At 42.1% G+C, this 23,240-nt stretch overlaps 1 protein-coding gene across 4 annotated transcripts in view; it reads left to right on the plus strand.

Moving 5' to 3' along the window:
- Positions 1 to 23,240, plus strand: part of SEC24A (SEC24 homolog A, COPII coat complex component) — an 80,122-nt gene that overhangs the window by 29,130 nt on the left and 27,752 nt on the right. For 3 of the 4 annotated variants that reach the window (XM_527165.7, XM_009449678.5, XM_009449679.5), the window contains 8 exons: positions 2,586 to 2,712; positions 5,340 to 5,449; positions 9,753 to 9,865; positions 11,144 to 11,262; positions 15,568 to 15,623; positions 16,695 to 16,901; positions 20,096 to 20,216; positions 20,862 to 21,020. In XM_527165.7, the coding sequence (XP_527165.2) occupies positions 2,586 to 2,712; positions 5,340 to 5,449; positions 9,753 to 9,865; positions 11,144 to 11,262; positions 15,568 to 15,623; positions 16,695 to 16,901; positions 20,096 to 20,216; positions 20,862 to 21,020 (1,012 nt within the window). Of the gene's footprint in view, positions 1 to 2,585; positions 2,713 to 5,339; positions 5,450 to 9,752; positions 9,866 to 11,143; positions 11,263 to 15,567; positions 15,624 to 15,996; positions 16,902 to 20,095; positions 20,217 to 20,861; positions 21,021 to 23,240 lie in introns of all 4 variants that reach the window. The other variant, XR_010157009.1, reaches the window with a different exon arrangement.

Genomic DNA, 23,240 nt, shown 5'->3' on the forward strand with positions numbered 1-23,240 from the left:
CTTTACCCTAGTCTCCCCGTTCTGCCATTCTTGCAGTAAAATTTGTTATTTTAAAAAGTTGTTTTAAGCCAGACATGGTGGCTCATGGCCTGTAATCCCAGCACTTTTGGAGGCCAAGGTGGGAGAATTGCTTGGGTCTATGAGTTCAAGACCAGCCTAGTCCTGGCTACTCGGGAGGCTAAGGTGGGAGGATCACTTGAGCCCAGGAGGTTGAGGCTGCAGTGAGACATGATTGTACTACTGCACTCCAGCCTGGGTGACAGAGTGAGACCCTGTATCCAAAAAGAAAAGTTATTTCAAAAGAAAAAAGAAACTGATCTACCTTTGTCCTAAAGCTCTGTGGCCACATACTCTTGAGGATTGCTGACTTTCCCAAAACACACTACTTTTGGTGATAGGATTTTTTTGGTGGTGATATAATTTTATTGCCTGTATTGATTTTTTTTTTTTTTTAAGAAGCAGAGTCTTAACTGCGTTGCCCAGGATTGGGTATGAGATCCTTATCTTAAAAAAAAAAAAAAAAGATAAAGGCCAGGTGCAGTTGCTCACACCTGTAATCCTAGCACTTTGGGAGGCTGAGGCGGGCAGATCACCTGAGGTCAGGAGTTCAAGACCAGCCTGGCCAACGTGGTGAAACTCGTCTCTACCAGAAATAGAAAATTTAGCCAAGCATGGTGATGCACACCTATAATCCCAGCTACTGGGGAGGCTGAGGCAAGGGAATCGCTTGAACCCGGGAGGTGGAGGTTGCAGTGAGCCAAGATCCCACACTGTACTCCAGTCTGGGCAATAGAGTGAGACTGTCTCAAAAAAAAAAAAAAAAGATAAATAAATAAAACCTTTCTTTAAAGATGAGATGCTATGTCACTTTGTTGTCCAAGGCACTGGCTCTCAGTTAAGTTGATCAGTGTTCACCTGTCTCAGGGTTTCTAGTAAATCAAAACAAATCTCCCCAAATCTGATAGTCTTACAAAGACCCTTCCCATGTATTTACTGTTATTTATTTATTTATTTATTTATTAGAGACCGGGTCTCTCGTTGTCACCCAGGTTAGAGTGCAGTTCCATGATCATAGCTCACTGCAGCCTTGAACTCTTGGGCTCAAGCAGTCCTCCTGCCTCAGCCTCCAGACAGAGTAAGTGGTACTGTAGGCATTGGCCACTATACCCAGCTAAGACTTTAGAACTTTTAATATGTAGGATAAACTTTAACTAGGAGTGTAATTCCGAAGTTTAATTGGTTATTTAAATTAACCTCACCTTACTTTATTACAGTTGAGAACTAAGTAAGCTTCTTAATGTAACATCAACAAACTTTGTAATAGTTTCATTGGTCATATATTTTAGAATGTTGATTTTTTTTTCTTTGCCATTTATGCCAAAAGTACATTGTAAATTTACCATCTTGGTTTTATTTTTTTAACTTATTATTTATTTATTTAAAAACTCTTTTTTTTTGGTAGAGATGGGCTGTTGCTGTGTTGCTCAGGTTGGTCTCTAGCTCCCAGCCTCAAGTGATCCTCCTGCTTTGGCCTTCCAAAGCACTGGGATATATATATATATATTTTTTAAATTTATTTCCAAGATGGATTCTTGCTCTGTTGCCCAGGCTGGAGTACAGTGGTGTAATCTTGGCTCACTGCAACCTCCGCCTCCCAGGGTTGAAGCAATTCTCCTGCCTCAGCCTCCCGAGTAGCTGGGATTATAGGCACCTGCCACTACGCCTAGCTAATTTTTGTATTTTTAGTAGAGACGAGGTTTCACCACGTTGGCCAGGCTGGTCTTGAACTCCTGACCTCGCGTTCCACCCGCCTTGGCCTCCCAAAGTGCTGGGATTACAGGCATGAGCCACCATGCCCAGCCTATTTTTATTTTTAAAATAGAGACAGGGTCTTACTTTCTTGCCCAGGTTGGTCTCAAACTCCTGGCCTCAAGTAATCTTCCTGCCTCGGCCTCCCACCAGAGTGCTGGGATTTTAGACATAGGTGTTAGCCACTGTGCCTGGCCTGCTATTCTGGTTTTGCAATATGAGTGTTTAATGAGGAAAAAAATGGTTTTTACATTTTTATTTTATTTTATTTTTTGAGACTGGGTCTTGCTCTGTTGCCCATGTTGGAGTGCAGTGGCTCAGTCATGGCTCACTGCAGCCTTGACCTCCCAGGCTCAAGTGATGCTCCCACTTCAACCCAGCTCACCACACTGGGCTAATTTTTTAAATCTTTTGAGAGGGTCATGTTTCACTATGTTGCCCAGGCCGGTCTCAAACTCCTGGCCTCAAGCAATCCTTCCGCCTTGGCTCCCAAAGTGCTGGAGTTACACATGTGAGCCACTGTCCCCAGCCAATAATTTTTTTTTTTTAAGACAACTTTTAATGAGAATGGTCTTGGAGCAAAATAGTAGGGTTTAAATTTAATACATTTCAACTACATGGTTTTTGTGTATGGCAGTTTAGATACATCTTGTACTCTAGGTTTTCTCTAAAATGATAATATCCCAACAGTTATTTAGACAGGATGGATTCATGCTTATGTTTTCAACATGATGATTTTTGCCTTTAAAAATTTAATTCTGTTTTTTTTTTTTCAGCAATTGCCTGTGGTTACCTCCAGTACAATTGTGAGATGCCGTTCATGCAGGACATACATCAATCCTTTTGTCAGCTTTCTTGATCAAAGGAGATGGAAGTGTAACTTATGTTATCGAGTCAATGATGGTATGGGATGCTTTTTTGAAACATTTAAACATTTCTACTTGCATTGTAGGGAAATCAGATGATACAAATGCACAGTTAAAAAAAAAAACCCTTTTATTTACCTGTAGTCAATCCTTCCACTCAGAGAAAACTACAGGTAACTTTTTTCTGTGCATTTATATTTATAAATAAATTTAATTATTTATTTTTTAAGCAAAAAATAATGATAGTATTACATGGATATCCCATTTTTACATTGTATTGGGTATATAATAAGTGGTATATTTCATGGTATTACTTAAGCCAGGAATTTAAGAAACATTTTTATTTAGAAATTGTCCCATGCCTTTTCTCTAGGGTGAAAGAAAATAAGTCCACAGAATAGGTGCCCAATTCATTCACTGCTGAATGAAGGGAGGTAGGCAGTGCTAGAAGGTTAGTTGAATGTAGTTTTCTCAGTAATTGAGGAGGAGGAGATTTCTCTCAATAACTATGTCACAGTTTTTATTTGAGGACTATAATGTAATCAACAGGGTTCTGTTAGGATTAGAGAAGGAAGTGGGTATGCCAGTATCCACACTGTCTATTTGAAAGATTTGAGAAATAGAGGAATATAAGAGTTTTGTTTTTGTTTTTGTTTTTGAGATGGAGTCTCACTCTGTTGCCCAGGCTTGAGTGCAGTGGCGTGATCTTGGCTCACTGCAACCTCCGCCTCCCAGGTTCAAGCGATTCTCCTGCCTCAGCCTCCTGAGTAGCTGGAATTACAGGCATCCACCACCACGGCCGGCTAATTTTTATATCTTTAGTAGGGGTGGAGTTTCACCGTTTTGGCCAGGCTGGTCTATAACTCCTGACCTCAAGTGATCTGCCCACCTCAGGCTCCCAAAGTGCTGGGATTAACAGGCATGAGCCACTGCACCCGGCCAAGAGTTTGTTTTTGTTTGTTTGTTTTTGAGACGGAGTCTGGCTCTGTCACCAGGCTGGAGTGTAGTGGCATGATCTCAGCTCACTGAAACCTCTCTGCCTCCCGGGTTCAAGCAATTCTCCTGCCTCAGCCTCCCGAGAACACACCCAGCCTTGGCCAAGAGTTTTTAAAAACCAGTTTTATTGGATGGGCACGGTGGCTTACGCCTCTAATCTCAGCACTTTGGGAGGCCGAGGCGGTGGATCACCTGAGGTCAGGAGTTCGAGATCAGTGTGGCCAACACAGTGAAACCCCATCTTTACTAAAAATACAATAATTAACCGGGTGTGGTGGCGGGCGCCTATAATCCCAGCTACTCAGGAGGCTGAGGCAGGAGAATCGCTTGAACCCAGGAAGCAGAGGTTTCAGTGAGCTGAAATCGAGCCATTGCACTCCAGCCTGGGCGACAGAGCGAGACTCTGTCTCAAAAACAAACAAAACAGAGCCAGGTGCAGTGGCTCACGCCTGTAATCCCAACACTTTGGGAGGCTGAGGTGGGTGGATCACCTAAGGTCAGGAGTTTGAGACCAGCCTGGCCAATGTAGTGAAACCTCATCTTTACTAAAAATATAAAAAAATTAGCTGGGTGTGGTGGCGGGCGCCTGTAATCCCAGCTACTCGGGAGGCTGAGGCAGGAGAATCGCTTGAACCCGGGAGGCGGAGGTTGCAGTGAACCGAGATTGCACCGTTGCACTCCAGCCTTGGCAACAAGAGCAAAACTCCATCTCAAACAAACAAATAAAACAAAACAAAAAAAACAGTTTTATTGTTTGTGCGTGTGTGTTTTTTTTTTGAGTATAGAAAAGTAAGGATAGGCTAAGAACTTTCTCTTGCACTGTAACAATTCTGAAAATGTACATGAAGTATTTAGTTACCTTTAAAATTTTTATGTGTAGGTGCTTTAATATACAAAATGAAATTGTAATAAAAGTTGAAGCCCCTTTCATCTGCAAACCAGGCTATTTCCTGAACTATAGCTTACCCTTTAGAGTTCATAGGGATTTGAATTTCTAAACAATTAGTAGGAAGACAGATACAATGATAATTAATTTAGAAAATACTCTTTGACCACTAGTGTATTATAAGTGGTAGGTATGATGTTAGGTTAAGTGATGTTCCATAAAGTTCTCATTAATTAATGAAACTTACTAAACCTTATGACCTTGACCTCTGAAATTGTCTTACCATAGCTTCTAGTGCCAGCTAGTGTCTGTACATTTCATATGTGAAATGTTAATATCCTTGTATAATTGGGAAATTTAAGAAAATAGGCCGGGTGTGGTGGCTCACATCTGTAATCCCAGCACTTTGGGAGGCCAAGGTGGGCGGATCACCTGAGGTCGGGAGGTCGAGACCAGCCTGACCAACATGGAGAAACCCCGTCTGTACTAAAAATACAAAAAATTAGCCGGGCGTGGTGGTGCATGCCTGTAATCCTAGCTACTCGGGAGGCTGAGGCAGGAGAATCGCTTGAACCTAGGAGGTGGAGGTTGCGGTGAGCTGAGATTGCACCACTGCACTCCAGCCTGGGCAACAGAGTGAAACTCTGTCTCAAAAAAAAAAAAAGAAAATAATTGACATTTAATGAATGTTTGTCATCTTTTCAAGGAAGAAAGTGGCCAAATGCAAAATACATTAAATTCTTTTCAGTTTTTTCAATATGTGTATTGTTAACTTTATATAGTTCCTGAAGAATTCTTGTACAACCCTTTGACCAGAGTTTATGGAGAACCTCACAGAAGACCAGAAGTTCAAAATGCTACTATTGAGTTTATGGCTCCTTCAGAATACATGGTAAACTTTTATTTTTTGATACAGTATACCCATTTTTTATTACCAGGTTTTAAGTAAAACAATACAGCATCCTGTAACAAAATTTTATTTTATTTCATTTTGAGACAGAGTTTCACTCTCATTGCCCATGCTGGAGTGCAGTGGTGCAGTGGCAGGTTCAAGGCTCACTGCAGCCTCGACCTCCCGTGCTCAAGTGATCCTCCCACCTCAGCCTCCTGAGTAGCTGGGGCTATAGGCACGCACCACCACACCTGGCTTATTTTTATTAGAGACAGAGTTTTGCTATGTTGCCCAGGCTGGTCTCGAATTCCTGGGCTCGAGTGATCTGCCCACCTTGGCCTCCCAAAGTGCTGGGATTACAGGTGTGAGCCGCTGTGCCCAGCCAAAATTTTATGTTTTTAAATGTGTAAAAGTGTAATACTTGTTTATTACTAAAGTAATTAATATATAATGGTATATTTGAAAGGTAAAAGTTTATGTAAAGTCCCATTTAAGTGTCTTATGTGACATTCAGAAATTTCCAATATAATATTGGGCTCGTATTTACTTTTTTTTTTTGAGACGGAGTCTCACTCTGTCACCCAGGCTGGAGTGCAGTGCTGTGATCTTGGCTCACTGCAACCTCCGCTTCCTGGGTTCAAGCAATTCTCCTGCCTCAGCCTCCTGAGTAGCTGGGATTATAGGCGCGAGCCAAAACCTGGCTAATTTTTGAGTTTTTAATAGAGACGGGGTTTCACCATGTTGGTCAGGCTGGTCTCAAACTCCTGACCTTGTGATCCTCCCACCTCGGCCTCCCAGAGTGCTGGGATTACAGGCATGAGCCACCGTGCCCGGCCAGCTCGTATTTACTTATAAGTTACAGTCAGTTTTTTTTCCCTATTGCTTCATTTTTCCTTCATACAAATTTTTTTTCTATTAGAAATAATGCTGTGATGAACATCCTCTTGGAAATATTGTTCTTTTCTACACCCGTGAGAATATCTGAGGTCTTGCATTTTAAAACTAATTACTATGCCTAATTTTTTTGTTTAACATTTATTTCTTTTAGAGAGGAGGGTCTTACTTTGTTGCTGAAGCTAAAGTGCAGTGGCACTATCATAGCTCACTGTAGCCTCAACTTCATGGGCTCAAGCAATTCTTCTGCCTCAGCCTCCCAAGTAGCTGGGACTACAGACATGCACCACCATGCCCTGCTAATTTTTTAAAAGTTTTTTAGAGACAGATTCTCACTATGTTGCTTAGGCTGGTTGTGAATGCCTAATGTTTAATTAGCACTTTACATTTTATAAAGCATGTACACTTTTGATTAGCACAAACAGTATTCTGAAGCAAGCTAGAAAAATGCTGTTAATCCTCTTTTACAGATATGAAAGCAGACTTAGGTTAAGTGACATGCCAAATTTCACTTAGTAGTAGAACTTGCATAATAATTTAGGCCTTTTGATTTGGTTACTCTTTCACCATGCCATAATTATCTCTTGGGAAAAGGGAATATGAAGATAACTCTCAACACTACCTTTTAATATTTTAGTGTATTTTGGCTGGGCACAGTGCCTCCTGCCTGTAATCCCAGCACTTTGGGATGCCAAGCCAGACGGATTATGAGGTCAGGAGTTCGAGACCAACCTGGCCAACATGGTAAAACCCCGTCTCTACTAAAAATACAAAAATTAGCCAGGCCTGGTCGTGAGTGCCTGTAATCCCAGCTACTTGGGAGGCTTAGGCAGGAAAAATGCTTGAAACCGAAAGTCAGAGGTTGCAGTGAGCCAAGGTTGCGCCACCACACCCCAGCCTGGGCAAAAGAGCGAAACTCCATCTCAAAAAAAAAAAAAATAATAATAATATATTTTTGTGTCTTTATCTGGGCAGTTGGGTCCATTTTTCTGTAAACTTGTGAGGAACCAGTCTCCTTACCACAGAAAAGCTTCTATATAGAAAACATTTTGTTGGCCAGGTGCAGTGGCTCACACCTGTAATCCCAGCAATTTGGGAGGCCGAGGTGGGCGGATGACTGGAGGTCAGGAGTTCGACACCAGCCTTACCAACATGGTGAAACCCCGTCTCTATTAAAAATACAAAAGTTAGCCAGACGTGGTGACATACGCCTGTAATCCCAGCTACTTGGGAGACTGAGGCAGGATAATTGCTTGAACCAGGGAGGCAGAGGTTGCAGTGAGCCGAGATTGCGCCACTGCACTCCAGCCTGGGCAACCGTGCGAGACTCCGTCTCAAAAAAAAAAAAAAAAAAGAAAACATTTTGTTGCACTTAAGTGGTTGGTAATAGCCATCTACAGAGTAGATGTTCCTTTATTGGATTAAAACAAAAAAAACCAGAAGCACTTATTCTTTTAAATTTACCTTCCTAGTTTCCCTTTATCACCCACACTTTGCAAAAAATTGCTTCCTTTAAATTTAGAAACTTTTCTATAGCAGAAGGTGTTTGCTCCTTTCTATCTCTTGAGGGGCAGGTCGTGTGGATTTGGCAAGTGATACATGCAAAAATATATAAAAGTACAGTTGACTCTGTATCCATGAGTTCTGCATCCGTGGATTCAACTACCCATGGGTCGAAAATGTTCAGAAAAACACAGTAAAAAATATTATAGGACAGACATGGTGGCTCACACCTATAATCCCAGCACTTTGGGAAGCCGATGCAGGAGGATTGCTTGAAGCCAACAGTTCGAGACCAGCCTGGGCAATGTAGCGAGACCCAAGTCTCTGCAAAAAATTTCAGGAATTGTGGTGTGTGCTTATAGTCCCAGGTACTTGGGAGGCTGAGGTGGAAGGATCGCTTGAGCCCAGGAGTTCAAGGCTGCAGTGAGCTGTGATTGCATTGCATCCCTGCACTCCAGCCTGAGTGACAGAGCAACACCTTCTCTCTAAAAAAAAAAATTATAATACAAATTTTAATATACAGTATAGCAACTATTTACATAGCATTTATGTTGTATTAGGTATTATTTTAAAAATCTAGAGATGATTTAAAGTATACAGAAGGATGTGCATAGGTTATATGCAAATAATACACCATTGTATGTAAGGGAATTGAGCATCCTTAGATTTTGGTATTCGAGGTGGGAGATCATGGAACTAATCTCTTGCAGATACCAAGGGAAGATTGTATACTGCATACCCAGTTCTGACTGTGGCTATTTGATGCTTTTTACTGAATTGAGAACAAATCTTTGGATTTGGAAGTTTAAAATACAGTCTTGGCCAGGTGCAGTGGCTCACACCTGTAATCCCAGCACTTTGGGAGGCAGCAAAGGCGGGCAGATCACATGAGGTCAGGAGTTCAAGACCAGCCTGGCCAAAATGGTGAAACCCTGTCTCTACTAAAAAAATACAAAAATTAGCTGGGCGTGGTGGCGCGTGCCTGTAATCCCAGCTACTCAGGAGGCTGAGGCAGGAGAATCTCTTGAACCCAGGAGGCAGAGGTTGCAGTGAGCTGAGATCACACCACTGCTCTCCAGCATGAGGGACACAGCGAGACTCCATCTCAAAAGAAAAAAAAAAAATACAGTCTTATGTTTTTATGAGATTTGGCTGTAATTTGTTGTTTAAATAACCAGCTGAAGCTAACTTGTAACTTTCAGAGCTATAATTTCCCTAAATTGTGAAATCCAACAAACATATTGAAAAATCAATAAAACATAAAATATTCAGATTACCAAATCATTATAAACTAAACACTTTTGTTAGTATAACCCAAGCCAAGCAGTTGAACCTTGCTAATACTCCCAGAATCCCTTCTTTTTTTTTTTTGAGATGGAGTCTCACTTTGTCGCCCAGGCTAGAGTACAGTGGCATAATCTCGGTTCACTGCAACCTCCATCTCTCAGGTTCAAGTGATCCTCCTGCCTCAGCCTCCCGAGTAGCTGGGACTACAAGCGCCCGCCACCACATCTGACTAATTTTTGTATTTTTAGTAGAGACGGGGTTTCGCCATGTTGGTCAGGCTGGTCTCGAACTCCTGACCTCAGGTGATCTGCCCGCCTTGGCCTCCCAAAGTGCTGGGATTACAGGCATGAGCCACCACGCCCAGCCACAAGCCCTTCTGATTACATCTCTTCCCCTTCCTGTTCTAGAGAAAACACTCTTCTGAATTACGGCAATGACAGACTCATTTTTCCTTTAAGTGTACATCTGTAGACAATATAGTATAGCTTTGCCTGTTTATTATAATCTCTACTCAATCTGTAAATAATGCTTTTTAAATTGTTTTGCTGTATGTGTACCCAGCAAATAAGTTTAAACTTAATCCTGTTAAATGTACTTAACAAGATCTTTTTTTCTTCAGTTACGACCACCTCAGCCTCCAGTGTATCTCTTTGTATTTGATGTGTCTCACAATGCAGTCGAAACTGGATACTTGAATTCAGTTTGCCAGAGTTTGTTAGACAATCTGGATTTGTAAGTTTCTCAATTCAGCTTAAATATGAAACTAATAATATTTTCTAAATGAATAAGTAGTTTTTGAAATTAAAAAATAAAAGCTGTATAATTATGTTCTAAAACTCCACCCAAATCAGTTGTTAATTTAGGCCTCACTTTCTCTTCGAAACATTATTTTTAAATCTATAGTTGGTAGGAAGAATAATGTAATGAACTTCCAGTCACCTGTCACCCAGATTCATCATCTTCAGCATTTTGCTCTTTTTGCTTAATCTCATCCTTCCCCTTTCATGCACATACCTTTTCCCACCTTGAGTATTTGAAAGCAAATTTCAGCCAGCATACTATTTTACCTATACGTACTTCAAGACTAACTTTTATACCTAACTATAATACTAAAGTATTAAGGAAAATTAGCAGTAATTCCACATATGATCTAATACCTAGTTTATTTTTTGTTCCTAGTTGTCTCAAAAATGCCTTTTTACTGTCAGTTTATTGGAGTAAGAATTTAAACAGTATAGACACATTGCATTTGGTTATCAAGTGTCTTAAGTCTCTTAAAATAACTATTTCCAGTGGTGCTTAGAGACCTAGTGTAACCCATCAAAGCTAATGTGACCTTTCTATGTAATGAAGTATAGTGCTTGTGTGTGGTGTGGAGGCATATAGAAGGCCAAATTTCATCACGAGTGGAGTAACTCCTTCACTTTGGTGAAAAGCTCATTCTTGTTCCTGCCAGCATTTGTATTTTTAATGTTGTAGATTGTGAATGGGGATTGTGAATTGATGAGATTGTCACTGACTCACCCATGCATGAACAAGAGTGAAAAACAGTTTGTTCTTCCCCTTATATAATTGTAGTTCCACTTATTTGTAGTTCTTTAAAATAGATGCTTTCGCTTTTCTTTGTTCTTAAATATTAGAGTTTCTGTATCATAATATTTTGAAGCATGCTTTATAACTTAAAATCATCTGCAAAATTTCATTAATACTTTTCAGTATTTTTAACATACTGTTTCCTAAGTGATTATATGTAGCTTTACATAGCTATACTTGGTTTTGGATTGTTGTATTATTGCTGTTTTTTGTTTATTGTTTGGCTTACATGTAGTGTTTTCCCTTTGAGTCAGATATGTTTTCATGGTAAACGTTGGGTGGTTTAAACATTTGTTTGTGTTGGGCCAATTTCTATAATATTGAATTAGATATTTTCATGTAACTCTTAGGACATATTTTATGTGTATTTGTATGCGGTTAAAACTTGATAAAATACTCTTCTGAATTTGTTTTTAGGCTTCCTGGCAACACTAGAACAAAAATTGGCTTCATAACATTTGACAGTACAATCCATTTCTACGGTCTTCAGGAAAGTCTCTCTCAACCTCAGATGCTAATAGTTTCAGATATTGAAGGTATAGATTTATTGAACTACTTTCATAATTTTTCAGTTTTAGAAATATTTCTTGATTACTTGACAAATTGGATGTGTGTTGTTTGTAGTATGTCAAGGAAAATCTTGAGTATAAAATCATGATTGTTGGAGTTGTAAGAGTCTTTCAGTTCAATCTCCCATTTTATGGAGGAGGAAATGGGGGTTATGGAGACAACCCACTGAACGAGGTAACAAAAACAAGTTAATGTTAGAACTCAGATCAAATTTAGGCTTTTTTTCCCCCTTCTTCCCATTTATTCATTCAAAAAGTATTTGAGGATAGACATATAGAGCAAGGAAATAGAATTGAGAGCTCAGAATAAAGCCTAGCATATATAGTCAATTGATTTTATTTATTTATTTATTTATTTATTTTTTTGAGATGGAGTCTTACTCTGTCGCCCAGGCTGTAGTGCAGTGGCACGATCTTGGCTTACTGCAGCCTACGCCTCCCGGTTTCAAGCAATTCTCCTGCCTCAGCCTCCCGAGTAGCTGGGACAACAGGCATGCAACACCATGCCCAGCTAATTTTTGTATTTTTAGTAGAGATGAGGTTTCACCATGTTGGCCAGGCTGGTCTCAAACTCCTGACCTCAAGTGGTCTGCCTCTCTTGGCCCCACAAAGTACTGGGATTACAGGCATGAGCCACCACCCACAGCCAGTTAAGTGATTTTTGACAAAGGTGCCTAGAACAATCAGTGGGAGAAGAGACAGTTTTTTCAACAAATAGTTGTGGCAATACTGCCTATGTAAGAGAATGAGGTTGGACCTTTACTTTATACCATGTAAAGAAAATTAACTTGAAATGGACTAAAGACCTAAACTTAAGAGCTTTAAGTATAAAACAGGGGCAAATATTTATGCCACTAGATGTGGAAACATTAGAACCCTGGTGCACTGCTGGTCAGAATGTAAAATGGCATAACTGCTGTAGAAAATACCTTGGCAATTCCTCAAAGTTAATGGTGAATTATCACATTATGTAGCAATTCCACCGTTCAATATATACTCCAAAAAATCGAAAGCAGAGACTCAAGCAGATGCTTGTACATCATTGTTTATAGCAATAGCAATCATTCACAATAGCCAAAAGGTGGAAACACCCCAAGTAGCCATCAACAGATGAATAGATAAACAAAATGTGGTATAAACGTATAATGGGGTCGAGTGCGGTGGCTCACGCCTGTAATCCCAGCGCTTCAGGAGGCCGAGGCGGGTGGATCACAAGGTCAAGAGATCGAGACCATCCTGGCCAACATGGTGAAACCCCGTCTCTACTAAAAATACAAACATTAGTTGGGCGTGGTGGTGCGTACCTGTAGTCCCAGCTACTCGGGAGGCTGAGGCAGGAGAATGGCGTGAACTCGGGAGGAGGCGGAGCTTGCAGCAAGCCGAGATCGTGCCACTGCACTCCACCCTGGACGACAGAGTGAGACTCCATCTGAAGGAAAAAAAAAAAACGTATAATGGAATATTTATTATTCAGCCTTAAAAAAACAATGAAATTCTCACACGTGCTACAATGTGGATGAACCTGGAAAACATGCTAAGTGAAATAAGCAAGACACAAACCGACAAATATTGTATGGTTCCACTTATATATAGTACCTAGAATAGGCAAATTCATAGAGACAGAAAATGAAATAGAGGTTACCAGGGGCTGGGGGGGAAGGGCGATTAATAGGGAGTTATCATAATTATTACATTTTTTGTTTTGAGATGGAGTTTCACTTTTGTTGCCCAAGCTGGAGTGCAATGGCGCCATCTTGGCTCGCTGCAACCTCCACCTCCCGGGTTCAAGCGATTTTCCTACCTCAGCCTCCTGAGTAGCTGGGATTATAGGTGCGTGCCACCACGCCCAGCTAATTTTTTGTATTTTTAGTAGAAACAAGGTCTTACCGTGTTAGCCAGGCTGGTCTTGAACTCCTGACCTCAGGTGATCTGCCCGCCTCTGCCTCCCAAAGTGCTGGGATTACAGGTGTGAGTCACTGTGCCTGGCTATTACTATTTTTTTAAAGACAGAGACTCTTGTTGCCCATGTTGCAGTGCAGTGGTGCAATCATAGCTTGCTGCAGCCTTGAAGCCCTGGGCTCAAGCGATCCTTCCACCTCGGCTTTTCAAGTAGCTAGAAATACAGGCACACGCTACCACGCCCAGCTAATTTTTAAAATTTCTTGTAGAGGCAAGGTCTTGCTAAGTTGCACAGGCTGGTCTCAAACTCCTGGCCTTAGGCAGTCCTTTCGCCTCATCCTCCCAAAGTGTTGGGAGTATAGGCATGGGCCACCACACCTGGCCAGGCCTTATTTTTTTGTAATCAGAAACAAAATATAGAAATCTAGAAAGTGATTATCCTTGTAATCCTCCACCACTCTCTTCCCAGTTTGCTCCCTTTCTAAGGAAGAATTCCTAAGCAAGAATAAATGTGAATCCTGAGAGGCTCATCTGAAGTGGTCAGGTAGCATACCTTCTGATTCACTTGATTTTGCAGTCCCATTAATTTTGTTTGTTTGTTTTGTTTTGTGTTTTTGGAGACAGAGTCTTGCTTTGTTGCCCAGGCTGCAGTGCAGTGGCGTGATCTCAGCTCACTGGCTCACTGGCTCACTGCAGTCTCTGCCTCCCAGGTTCAAGCGATTCTCATGCCTCAGCCTTCCGAGTAGCTGGGATTACAGGCGTGTGCCATTATGCCTAGCTAATTTTTGTGGTTTTTAGTAAATAATGGGGTTTCACTATGTTGGCCAGTCTGGTCTCAAACTCCTGGCCTCAAGTGAACTGCCCACCTCGGCCTCCCAAAGTGCTGGGATTACAGCAGGCATGAACCACCATGCCTGGCCTCCATAGTCCCATTCTTTTTTTTTTTTTTTTTTTTTTTTTTTTGAGAAGGAGTCTTGCTCTGTCACCCAGGCTGGAGTGCAGTGGCGCGATCTTGGTGGCTCACTGCAAACTCTGCCTCCTGGGTTCAAGCAATTCTCTGCCTCAGCCTCCCGAGTATTTGGGCTTACAGGTGCCCACCATGCCTGGCTACTTTTTATATTTTTAGTAGAGACAGGGTTTCACCATCTTGGCCAGGCCGGTCTTGAACTCCTGACCTCATGATCCACCTGCCTCAGCCTCCCAAAGTGCTGGGATTACAGGCACGAGCCACCGCACCCAGCCCATAGTCCCTTTTTAAAGGCACTGGTGTGGGCCTTCTTTTTTTTTTTTTTTTTTTGAGACGAGTCTTGATTGATCTGTCACCCAGGCTGGAGTGCAGTGGCACTATCTCGGCTCACTGCAACCTCCGCCTCCCGGGTTCAAGTGATTCTCCTGCCTCAGCCTCCCGAGTAGCTGGGACTACAGGTGCCCACCACCACGCCTGGCTAACTTTTTGTATTTTTACTAGAGACAGGGTTTCACCACATTGCTCCTGACCTTGTGATCTGCCCGCGTCGGCCTCCCAAAGTACTGGGATTACAGGCACGAGCCACCGTGCCCGGCCGACCTTCTTTATGAGAAAGCATCTGCTTTGTGAATGACAGAGCTATTGGTGAGCTGTATTGCTTCCTTATGAAGACAGCATTCTTGTGTGTCATGTTAGTCAAAAAAATTTCTTAATGCCAAGAGTGTATCTTTGGCTGGCTTCCAGGGCCAGCCATTAAAAAAAAAAAAAAGGTCAAAGCAGAATTGTAAATTATTATCTTTAGCCTAAGAAGCATAGCACTTACACAAATTCAGTGAGTACAGATCAATATTTTATTTTTTTTCTTTCCTTTTTTTTTTTTTTTGGAGACAGGGTCTCAACCTCCCCACTAGCCTGGGAGTGCAGTGGTGCAGTCTTGGCTCACTGCAGCCTCAGCCTCCCGGGCTCAAGGAATCCTCCCACATAGCTGGGACTATAGGCATGTACCACCATGCCTGGCTCATTTTTGTACTTTTTGTAAAGACAGGGTTTTACTGTGTTGCCCAGGCTGGTCTCAAACTCCTGAGTTCAAGTCATTCACTTACCTCAGCCTCTCAAAGTGCTGGGATTACAAGCGTGTACTACTGCACCCGGCCCAGATAAATATTTTCTAATTGGGAGGCTGTACCTTTTACAAGGTAGCAGACAAGAAGCAGAAAATTTGCAGTAGATACCTGTATCATTGTGGTTTTTTGGTGGCTCTTTGGACACATGTAAACAGTGCTATAATAGTGGAGGAGGTGGCTTATTTTTAAGGAAGGGGGTGGTTAATTGCATTAGTGTTATATATTTGGCACACTTTTAATTATTACATTTTGTTTAAAATAAATATGTATTTCTTCTTTCAGATGTTTTTATACCTATGCCAGAGAACTTATTAGTAAACTTAAATGAAAGTAAAGAGGTAAGGCACATTTTCCTACCTGACATGTTTAATTGAAATATTGAAGGAATATGTTTTTGAAATGAACTTTAAGTAAAATTTTGATTATTTCTGTGACATTTCTAAGATATGTAGCATTTTATATTTGCTCTTATAATTAGATGAACAGCTCTTGAGTTCAACCTTGAGCTGATCATTTTTAAGTCTAATGAAGCAAGTTATTTGTAGTAGGGTAGAAAATAAGCATATTCCATAAAGGAGGAACACTTGAAGGAAATCTGTCTTGCCAGCCATTTGGGAAGTTGGGAGGGTTGCTGAGATAAAGCTTCTGGTCACTACATAGAAGCACATTAGGTAGGCTGCTTTCAGTGCCCTTTGCTTTTCTGATTCACAGAGTGTCATTGGGGTCAGTTCAGAAGAAACTCTTATTACCTGCCTGGAAATTGCCATGAGATAATACAGTGAGAGGTGAACAGAATGTGTCTGAAGGGGGGATGTTGTCTACCCTGTACATGCATATATGCCGTAGGGGTAACATTTTAACTAGCAAGTCTATGGTCTCTGCTGTTGGCAATGGTGACTGTGCCATAGTGCGAAGTATTTTTTTCCCCATTAACTCTATTTGTACAACCTAACCTGTAAAGGTAGTTGTTTTTCTTTTGTAGTGATATTACTAGTTGGCAAAGTTACTGGATATCTTAGATTTGCAACAGGGAAGAGCTAAACTCACTTTGGAACTTACAAGAATAAAGTATGTAGAGGTGATGGAGAAGGCCATATTTCATGGCATTAAAATACATCAAATCTCTAAACTGTGATGGTTCTTTTGGATACATTTTGGACTTATAGTCTTGCTGGACTACTGCATGTGCAAGAACTGTAAGGCCCAACTTTGATTTGTCTTGCTTGCCAATTTATAATGTTGACTTAAAATGGCTTTCTTGTCATTTGACCAACTTCATTGTTTAGTGTCTGTAGATTCTCTGACCATCATCATGACTCAATGTCTTGTCTATTGTATGAGATACTGACTTAATGTGAAATAAATTTTTAATTATGACACTCTTGAGTTTTCTTGCTTTGTTTTACAAGCTCGTGCAAGATTTACTGAAAACTTTGCCACAAATGTTTACCAAGACTCTGGAGACCCAGAGTGCCTTGGGTCCTGCACTGCAGGCTGCCTTTAAGCTGATGTCTCCAACTGGTGGTCGAATGTCTGTCTTTCAAACACAACTCCCAACTCTTGGAGTGGGAGCCCTGAAACCACGAGAGGAACCAAACCACAGGTCATCTGCTAAGGTTAGAGAGTCATGAAATGTCTGATAAGGTTTATGCTGGTGTTCCATCCCTGTGACCATAGAACTTGTTTTTTCTTTAAATTTATTTGTCAATTGTTGGGAGGAGGGACTATAAGGAAGTTAACTTTTATGTAGACATTTTTATTTTGTTACATTTTTCTCTACCTGATTCACCCTTCCTTAATTTTTAGTATCTTTAGCAGGCCACTAGCAATTCAGCCTGCCTTCAGAGAGATAGTCTGGGAGACTAACAGAATATGCTTGATAGGGACAAAGAGAACCTGATTGACCAGTTAAGAATAGTCTTATTTGGCTGGGCGTGGTAGCTCACGCCTGTAATCCCAACATCTTGGGAGGCCGAGTTGGGCAGTTCATCTGAGGTTGGGAGTTTGAGACCAGCCTGACCAACATGGAGAAACCCCATCTCTACTAAAAATACAAAATTGGCTGGGCGCGGTGGCTCACGCTTGTAATCCCAGCACTTTGGGAGGCTGAGGCGGGCGGATCACGAGGTCAGGAGATCGAGACCACGGTGAAACCCCATCTCTACTAAAAATATAAAAAATTAGCTGGGCGTGGTGGCGGGCGCTGTAATCCCAGCTACTTGGAGAGGCTGAGGCAGGAGAATGGCGTGAACCCGGGAGGCGGAGCTTGCAGTGAGCTGAGATTGCGGCACTGCACTCCAGTACTCCAGCCTGGGTGACAGAGCGAGACTCCGTCTCAAAAAAAAAAAAAAAATTAGCTGGGTGTGGTGGCACATGCTTGTAATCCCAGCTACTCAGGAGGCTGAGGCAAGAGAATTGCTTGAACCTGGGAGGCGGAGGTTGCAGTGAGCCAAGATCGCACCATTGCACTCCAGCCTGTGCAACAAGAGCAAAACTCCGTCTCAAAAAAAAAAAAAAGAAAAGAAAAAGAATAGTTGTATTTGGTACATTGATGGCCAAGGTGCTTATGTGCACCTTGTGTGCATAAACTTTAAGGTTTTTGAGACCCGTATTTCCCAAAAGATTATGAAAGAGAGACCTGTGTACTATACTGGGTATGGTATCATTCCTGGAGTCAGACTGCCTAGTCTCACTGTTTATTACACTTGGGAACTTGAAAAATTAATTTCTTTGCCCCTTTGTTTCTTTATATATAAGGTGAAAATAAAGGGTCAAGTGTGGTGGCTTGTGCCTATAGTCCCAGCCCTTTGGGAGGCTGAGATGGAAGGATTGGTTGAGCTCAGGAGTTTGAGACCAATCTGGGCAACATAGTGAGACCCTGTCCCTACAAAAATACAAAAAAATTAGCCAGGTGTGATGCTGAGAGCCTATAGTCCTAGCTACTCTGGAGGCTGAGGTGAGAGGATCACTTGAGCCCAGGAGGCTGCAGTGAGATCGTGCCACTACACTCCAATTTGGGAAACAACAACAACAACAACAACAAAAAAGATGGCTGGGTGTGGTGGTTCATGCCTGTAAGACCAGTGCTTTGGGAGGGTGAGGCAGGCGGATAACCTGAGGTCAGGAGTTCGAGATCAGCCTGGCCAACACGACGAAACCCCATCTCTATTAAAAATACAAAAATTGGCCGGACATGGTGGCTCAGGCCTGTAATTCCAGCGCTTTGGGAGGCCAAGGTGGGTGGATCACGAGTTCAGGTGTTCGAGACTAGCCTGACCAACATGGTGAAACCCTGTCTCTACTAAAAATACAAAAATTAACCGGGCTTGGTGGCACACACCTGTAATCCCAGCTACTCAGGAGGCTGAGGCAGGAGAATTGCTTGAACCTGGGAGGTTGCAGTGAGCTGAGATTGTGCCACTGCACTCCAGCCTGAGCGACAGAGTGAGACTCCGTCTCAAAACAACAACAACAAAAAACAAAAATTAGCTGGGGGTGGCGGTGTGCACCTGTAGTCCCAGCTACTTGGGAGGCTGAGGCGTGAGAATTGCTTGAACCCGGGAGGCAGTGAGCTGAGGTCACGCCACTGCACTCCAGCCTGGGTGACAGAGTGAGACTCTGTCTCAAAAAAAAAAAAAAGAAAGAAAGAAAATAATGATAGTGGCCAGGTGTGGTGGCTCACACCTGTAATCCCAGCACTTTGGGAGGCCGAGGCAGGCGGATCATCTAACTTCGGGAATTCGAGACCAGCCTGAACAACATGATGAAATCCCGTCTCTACTAAAAATACAAAACACATTAGCTGGGCATGGTGGCGCATGCCTGTAATCCCAGCTACTCGGGAGGCTGAGGCAGGAGAATCGCTAGAACCCGGGAGGCAGAGGTTGCGGTGAGCTGAGATCGTGCCATTGCACACCAGCCTGGGCAACTACAGCAAAACTCCCATCTCAAAAAAAAAGAAAAAGAAAAAAAGAAAATGATAGCACTTACCTCTTAGGGTAGTTGAAAGGACTAAGTAAGTATTACATATGAATTGTTTAGAACAGTTTCCAGCATACTGAACATTTAATATATTTTAGTTACAATAAAAAAATCTTTACCAACTATGAAATTATTATAGTAGATGTATTTCTTTTTAAAAATAAAGGGAAAAAAACGTACAGAAAATTTTTTAAAAACATATATATATTTTTTCAGACGGAGTCTCGCTCTGTCGCCCAGGCTGGAGTGCAGTGGTGCGATCTCAGCTCACTGCAAGCTCCGCCTCCTGGGTTCATGCCGTTCTCCTGCCTCAGCCTCCCGAGTAGCTGGGACTACAGGCACCTGCAACCATGCCTGGCTAATTTTTTGTATTTTTAGTAGAGACGGGGTTTCACCATGTTAGCCAGGATGGTCTCGATCTCCAGCCCTCGTGATCCACCCACCTCGGCCTCCCAAAGTGCTGGGATTACAGGCGTGAGCCACCACGCCCGGCCATTTTTTTTTTTTTTTTTTTTTTAAATAAATAAAGTCATGTTGCCCAGGATGGTCTCAAACTCCTGGGCTCAAGCAGTCCACCCGCCTTGGCTTCCCAAAGTGCTAGGATTACAGGTGTGAGCCACCACACCTGGCTGGAACTTACAGAAAATTCCTAAGCAGTACTTGCTTCTTAATGAAAAATCAAGTAGTACCACAAAGGAAAAGGACTTTGTAGAATGCCCAGAAATAATTGCAATTGTTGTTAACATCATGATGTATGTAGATGTGTATTTAGATTTTATGACAATGTAATGATTTTTTTAAATGTCTCTTTATAATTTATTATAAATAGGATATACACATGACACCATCCACTGACTTCTATAAGAAATTAGCCTTGGACTGTTCTGGTCAGCAAGTTGCTGTTGACTTATTCCTTCTCAGTGGACAGTATTCTGATTTGGCTTCTCTGGGTAAGTTCTTCGTAATGATTTTTTTTTCCGTTAAATGAATATCAAAATGGTCCTTATATGATAGTGTTCTAAATATAGAACAAAGTTAAAGCATATGTATGCCCTTGGGAAAGTTAATCAGTCAGTTTAGTCTATTAAAAACCTTATAGTCTTCTACTCTAAACATTTAGTAATAGAGAAATTTCTATTCTACTATTTAAAGGAATGCAGGCCAGGTATGATGGCTCATGCCTGTAATCCTAACAATTTGTGAGGCCTGTGCAGGAGGATTGCTTGAGCCCAGGAGTTTGAGACCAACCTGGGCAACATAGGAAGACCCTGTATTTGCAAATAATATGTATATTTTTTTAAATAAAAAACTATCCAGGCATGGTGGCGCACACCTGCGGTCCCAGCTGCCTGGAAGGCTGAGGTGGGAAGAGTGCTTGAGGTGGAGAGGTCAAGGCTGCAGTGAGCCCCATGGTATCACTACTGCACTCCAGCCTGGGTGACAGAATGGGACTCTGTCTCAAAAAAAGGGAATGAAATCTCCTTTCTGACAGTAGTTTACCTTGGAAAGTTAAAGATTGATTCCAATGTCTTTAGTTACTTTGGTGTAGTAGAAATAGTTAACGGCACAGTTTAAAAGTGTGTGTTCTCTTCCAGGTTGTATTTCTCGGTATTCAGCAGGTAGTGTCTATTACTATCCCTCTTACCATCATCAGCACAACCCAGTCCAAGTACAGAAATTACAGAAGGAACTACAGAGATACCTTACTCGGAAGATTGGCTTTGAGGCAGTCATGAGGATTCGGTGCACCAAAGGTAGGAATATTTTTTTTTTGCGTAGGACTAAATAATATTTTTGGTTTCAGTAAATATACATGTTTTTATCTGGTCTTATAAGATTGCCCTTCTGAGATACTTTGCCTACTCTGGAATATGCAATTAAGAGGAGAGAAGAAACACTGTAACCAAAAAAAGGGGGGCCTATTGAGAATATACTCAAAAGCACTGACTTATATATTTTTAAATAGAGAATTTTATGGTGTGTGAATTATCTCAGTTTTTTAAAAAAGACCTTATCTCTGGCTGGGCACAGTGGCTCATGCCTGTAATTCCAGCACTTTGGGAGGCCAAGGCTGGTGGATCGCTTGAGCCCAGGAATTAGAGACGAGCCTGGACAACATTGCAAAATGATGTCTCTACGAAAAATACTAAAACTTAGCTGAGCGTGGTGGTGCACGTCTGTAGTCCCAGCTTCTTAGGAGGCTGAGGTGGGAGGATTGTTGGGGCCTGGCCTGGGAGTCAGGTTGCAGTGAGCAGAGATCACACCACTGCACTCCAGCCTGGGCAACACTGTCTCCAAAAAAAAAAAAAAGAAGAAGATAGAGTCCTGTTTTTTTTTTTTTTTTTGAGATGGTATATTGCTCTGTTGCCCAGGCTGGTGTGCAGTGGCACAATCTTGGCTAACTGCAACCTCCACCTCTCGAGTTCAAGTGATTCTCCCTGCTTCAGCCTCCCGAGTAGCTGGGATTATAGGTGCGTGCCACCATGCCCGGCTAATTTTTGTATTTTTAGTAGAGACAGGGTTACACCATGTTGGCCAGGCTGGTCTCAAACTCCTGACCTCAGATGATCTGCCCACCTCAGCCTCCCAAAGCACTGGGATTACAGGTGTGAGTGACCGCACACAGCCTAGACCCTTTTTTGAGAGAGTCTCATTCTGTCGCCCAGGCTGGAGTGCAGTGGTGCAATCACAGCTCACTGGAGTCTCCACCTCCCTGACTCAAGTGATCCTCCCACCTCAGCTTTCCTAGTAGCTGAGACTGCAGGTGTGAGCCACCACACCTGGCTAATTTTTTATTTTTTATTTTGTAGAGACTGGGTCTCCCTATGTTGCCCAGGCTGGTTGCAAGCTCATGGGCTCACGTGATCTTCCTGCCTTAGCCTCCCAAAGTGTTAGGATTACAGGCATGAGCCACCACACCCAGCCACAGATCTTGCTTTTAAACTTTTTTTTTTTTACTTGTAAAATATATATAACATAAGCTTTACCATTTTATCCTTTTTTTTTTTTTTTTTTTTTTTTTTTGAGACGGACTGTCTCTCTCTGTCGTCCAGGCTGGAGTGCAGTGGCACGATCTCAGCTCACTGCAAGCTCCGCCTCCTGGGTTCATGCCATTCTTCTGCCTCAGCCTCCCAAGTAGCTGGGACTACAGGCGCCTGCCACCATGCCCAGCTAATTTTTTGTATTTTTTAGTAGAGACGGGGTTTCACCGTGTTAGCCAGGATGGTCTCGATCTCCTGATCTGGTGATCCGTCCGCCTCGGCCTCCCAAAGTGCTGGGATTACAGGCATGAGCTACCGCACCTGGCCCATTTTATCCATTTTTTAATTGTACAGTGGCATCAAGTATGTTTTCACTGTGCAACTATTTATTTCCAAAAGTGGGGGATCTCTTAGTTTGTACTCTCTTTCTTTTTTTTTTTTTTTTTTTTTTTTTGAGCCAGAGTTTCACTCTCTCGCCCAGGCTGGAGTATAATGGTGTGATCTAGGCTCACTGCAACCTCCATCTCCCAGGTTCAAGCAATTCTGCCTGCCTCAGCCTCCTGAGTAACTGGGATTACAGGTGCCTGACACTACGCCTGACTAATTTTTGTATTTTTAGTAGAAACGGGGTTTTGCCATGTTGGCCAGGCTGGTCTCAAACTCCTGACCTCAGGTGATCCGCCTGCCTTGGCCTCCCTAAGTGCTGGGATTACAGGTATGAGCCACCGCACCCGGCCTGTACTCTTATTTTTAGTTTTTCATTTCTCCACATTATCAACCTGGTGGGTTTTTTTTTTAAGGTGGGGTTTTTTTTTTTCCATTGCTGCTGCACAAATTGAGTTTTTATTTAAATAAATATTATTGCTCTGTAAGGGGGTGTGGAGCACAGATTGAGTTTTTATTTAAATAAATATTGCTCTGTAATGGGGTGTAGAGCGGTAATTTTCTTTCTTCTTCTCTCTCTTTTTTCTTTTTTTGGAGACAGAGTGTTGC

Source organism: Pan troglodytes, chromosome 4 (genome assembly GCF_028858775.2).
Source record: "Pan troglodytes isolate AG18354 chromosome 4, NHGRI_mPanTro3-v2.0_pri, whole genome shotgun sequence".
Lineage (NCBI taxonomy): Eukaryota > Metazoa > Chordata > Mammalia > Primates > Hominidae > Pan > Pan troglodytes.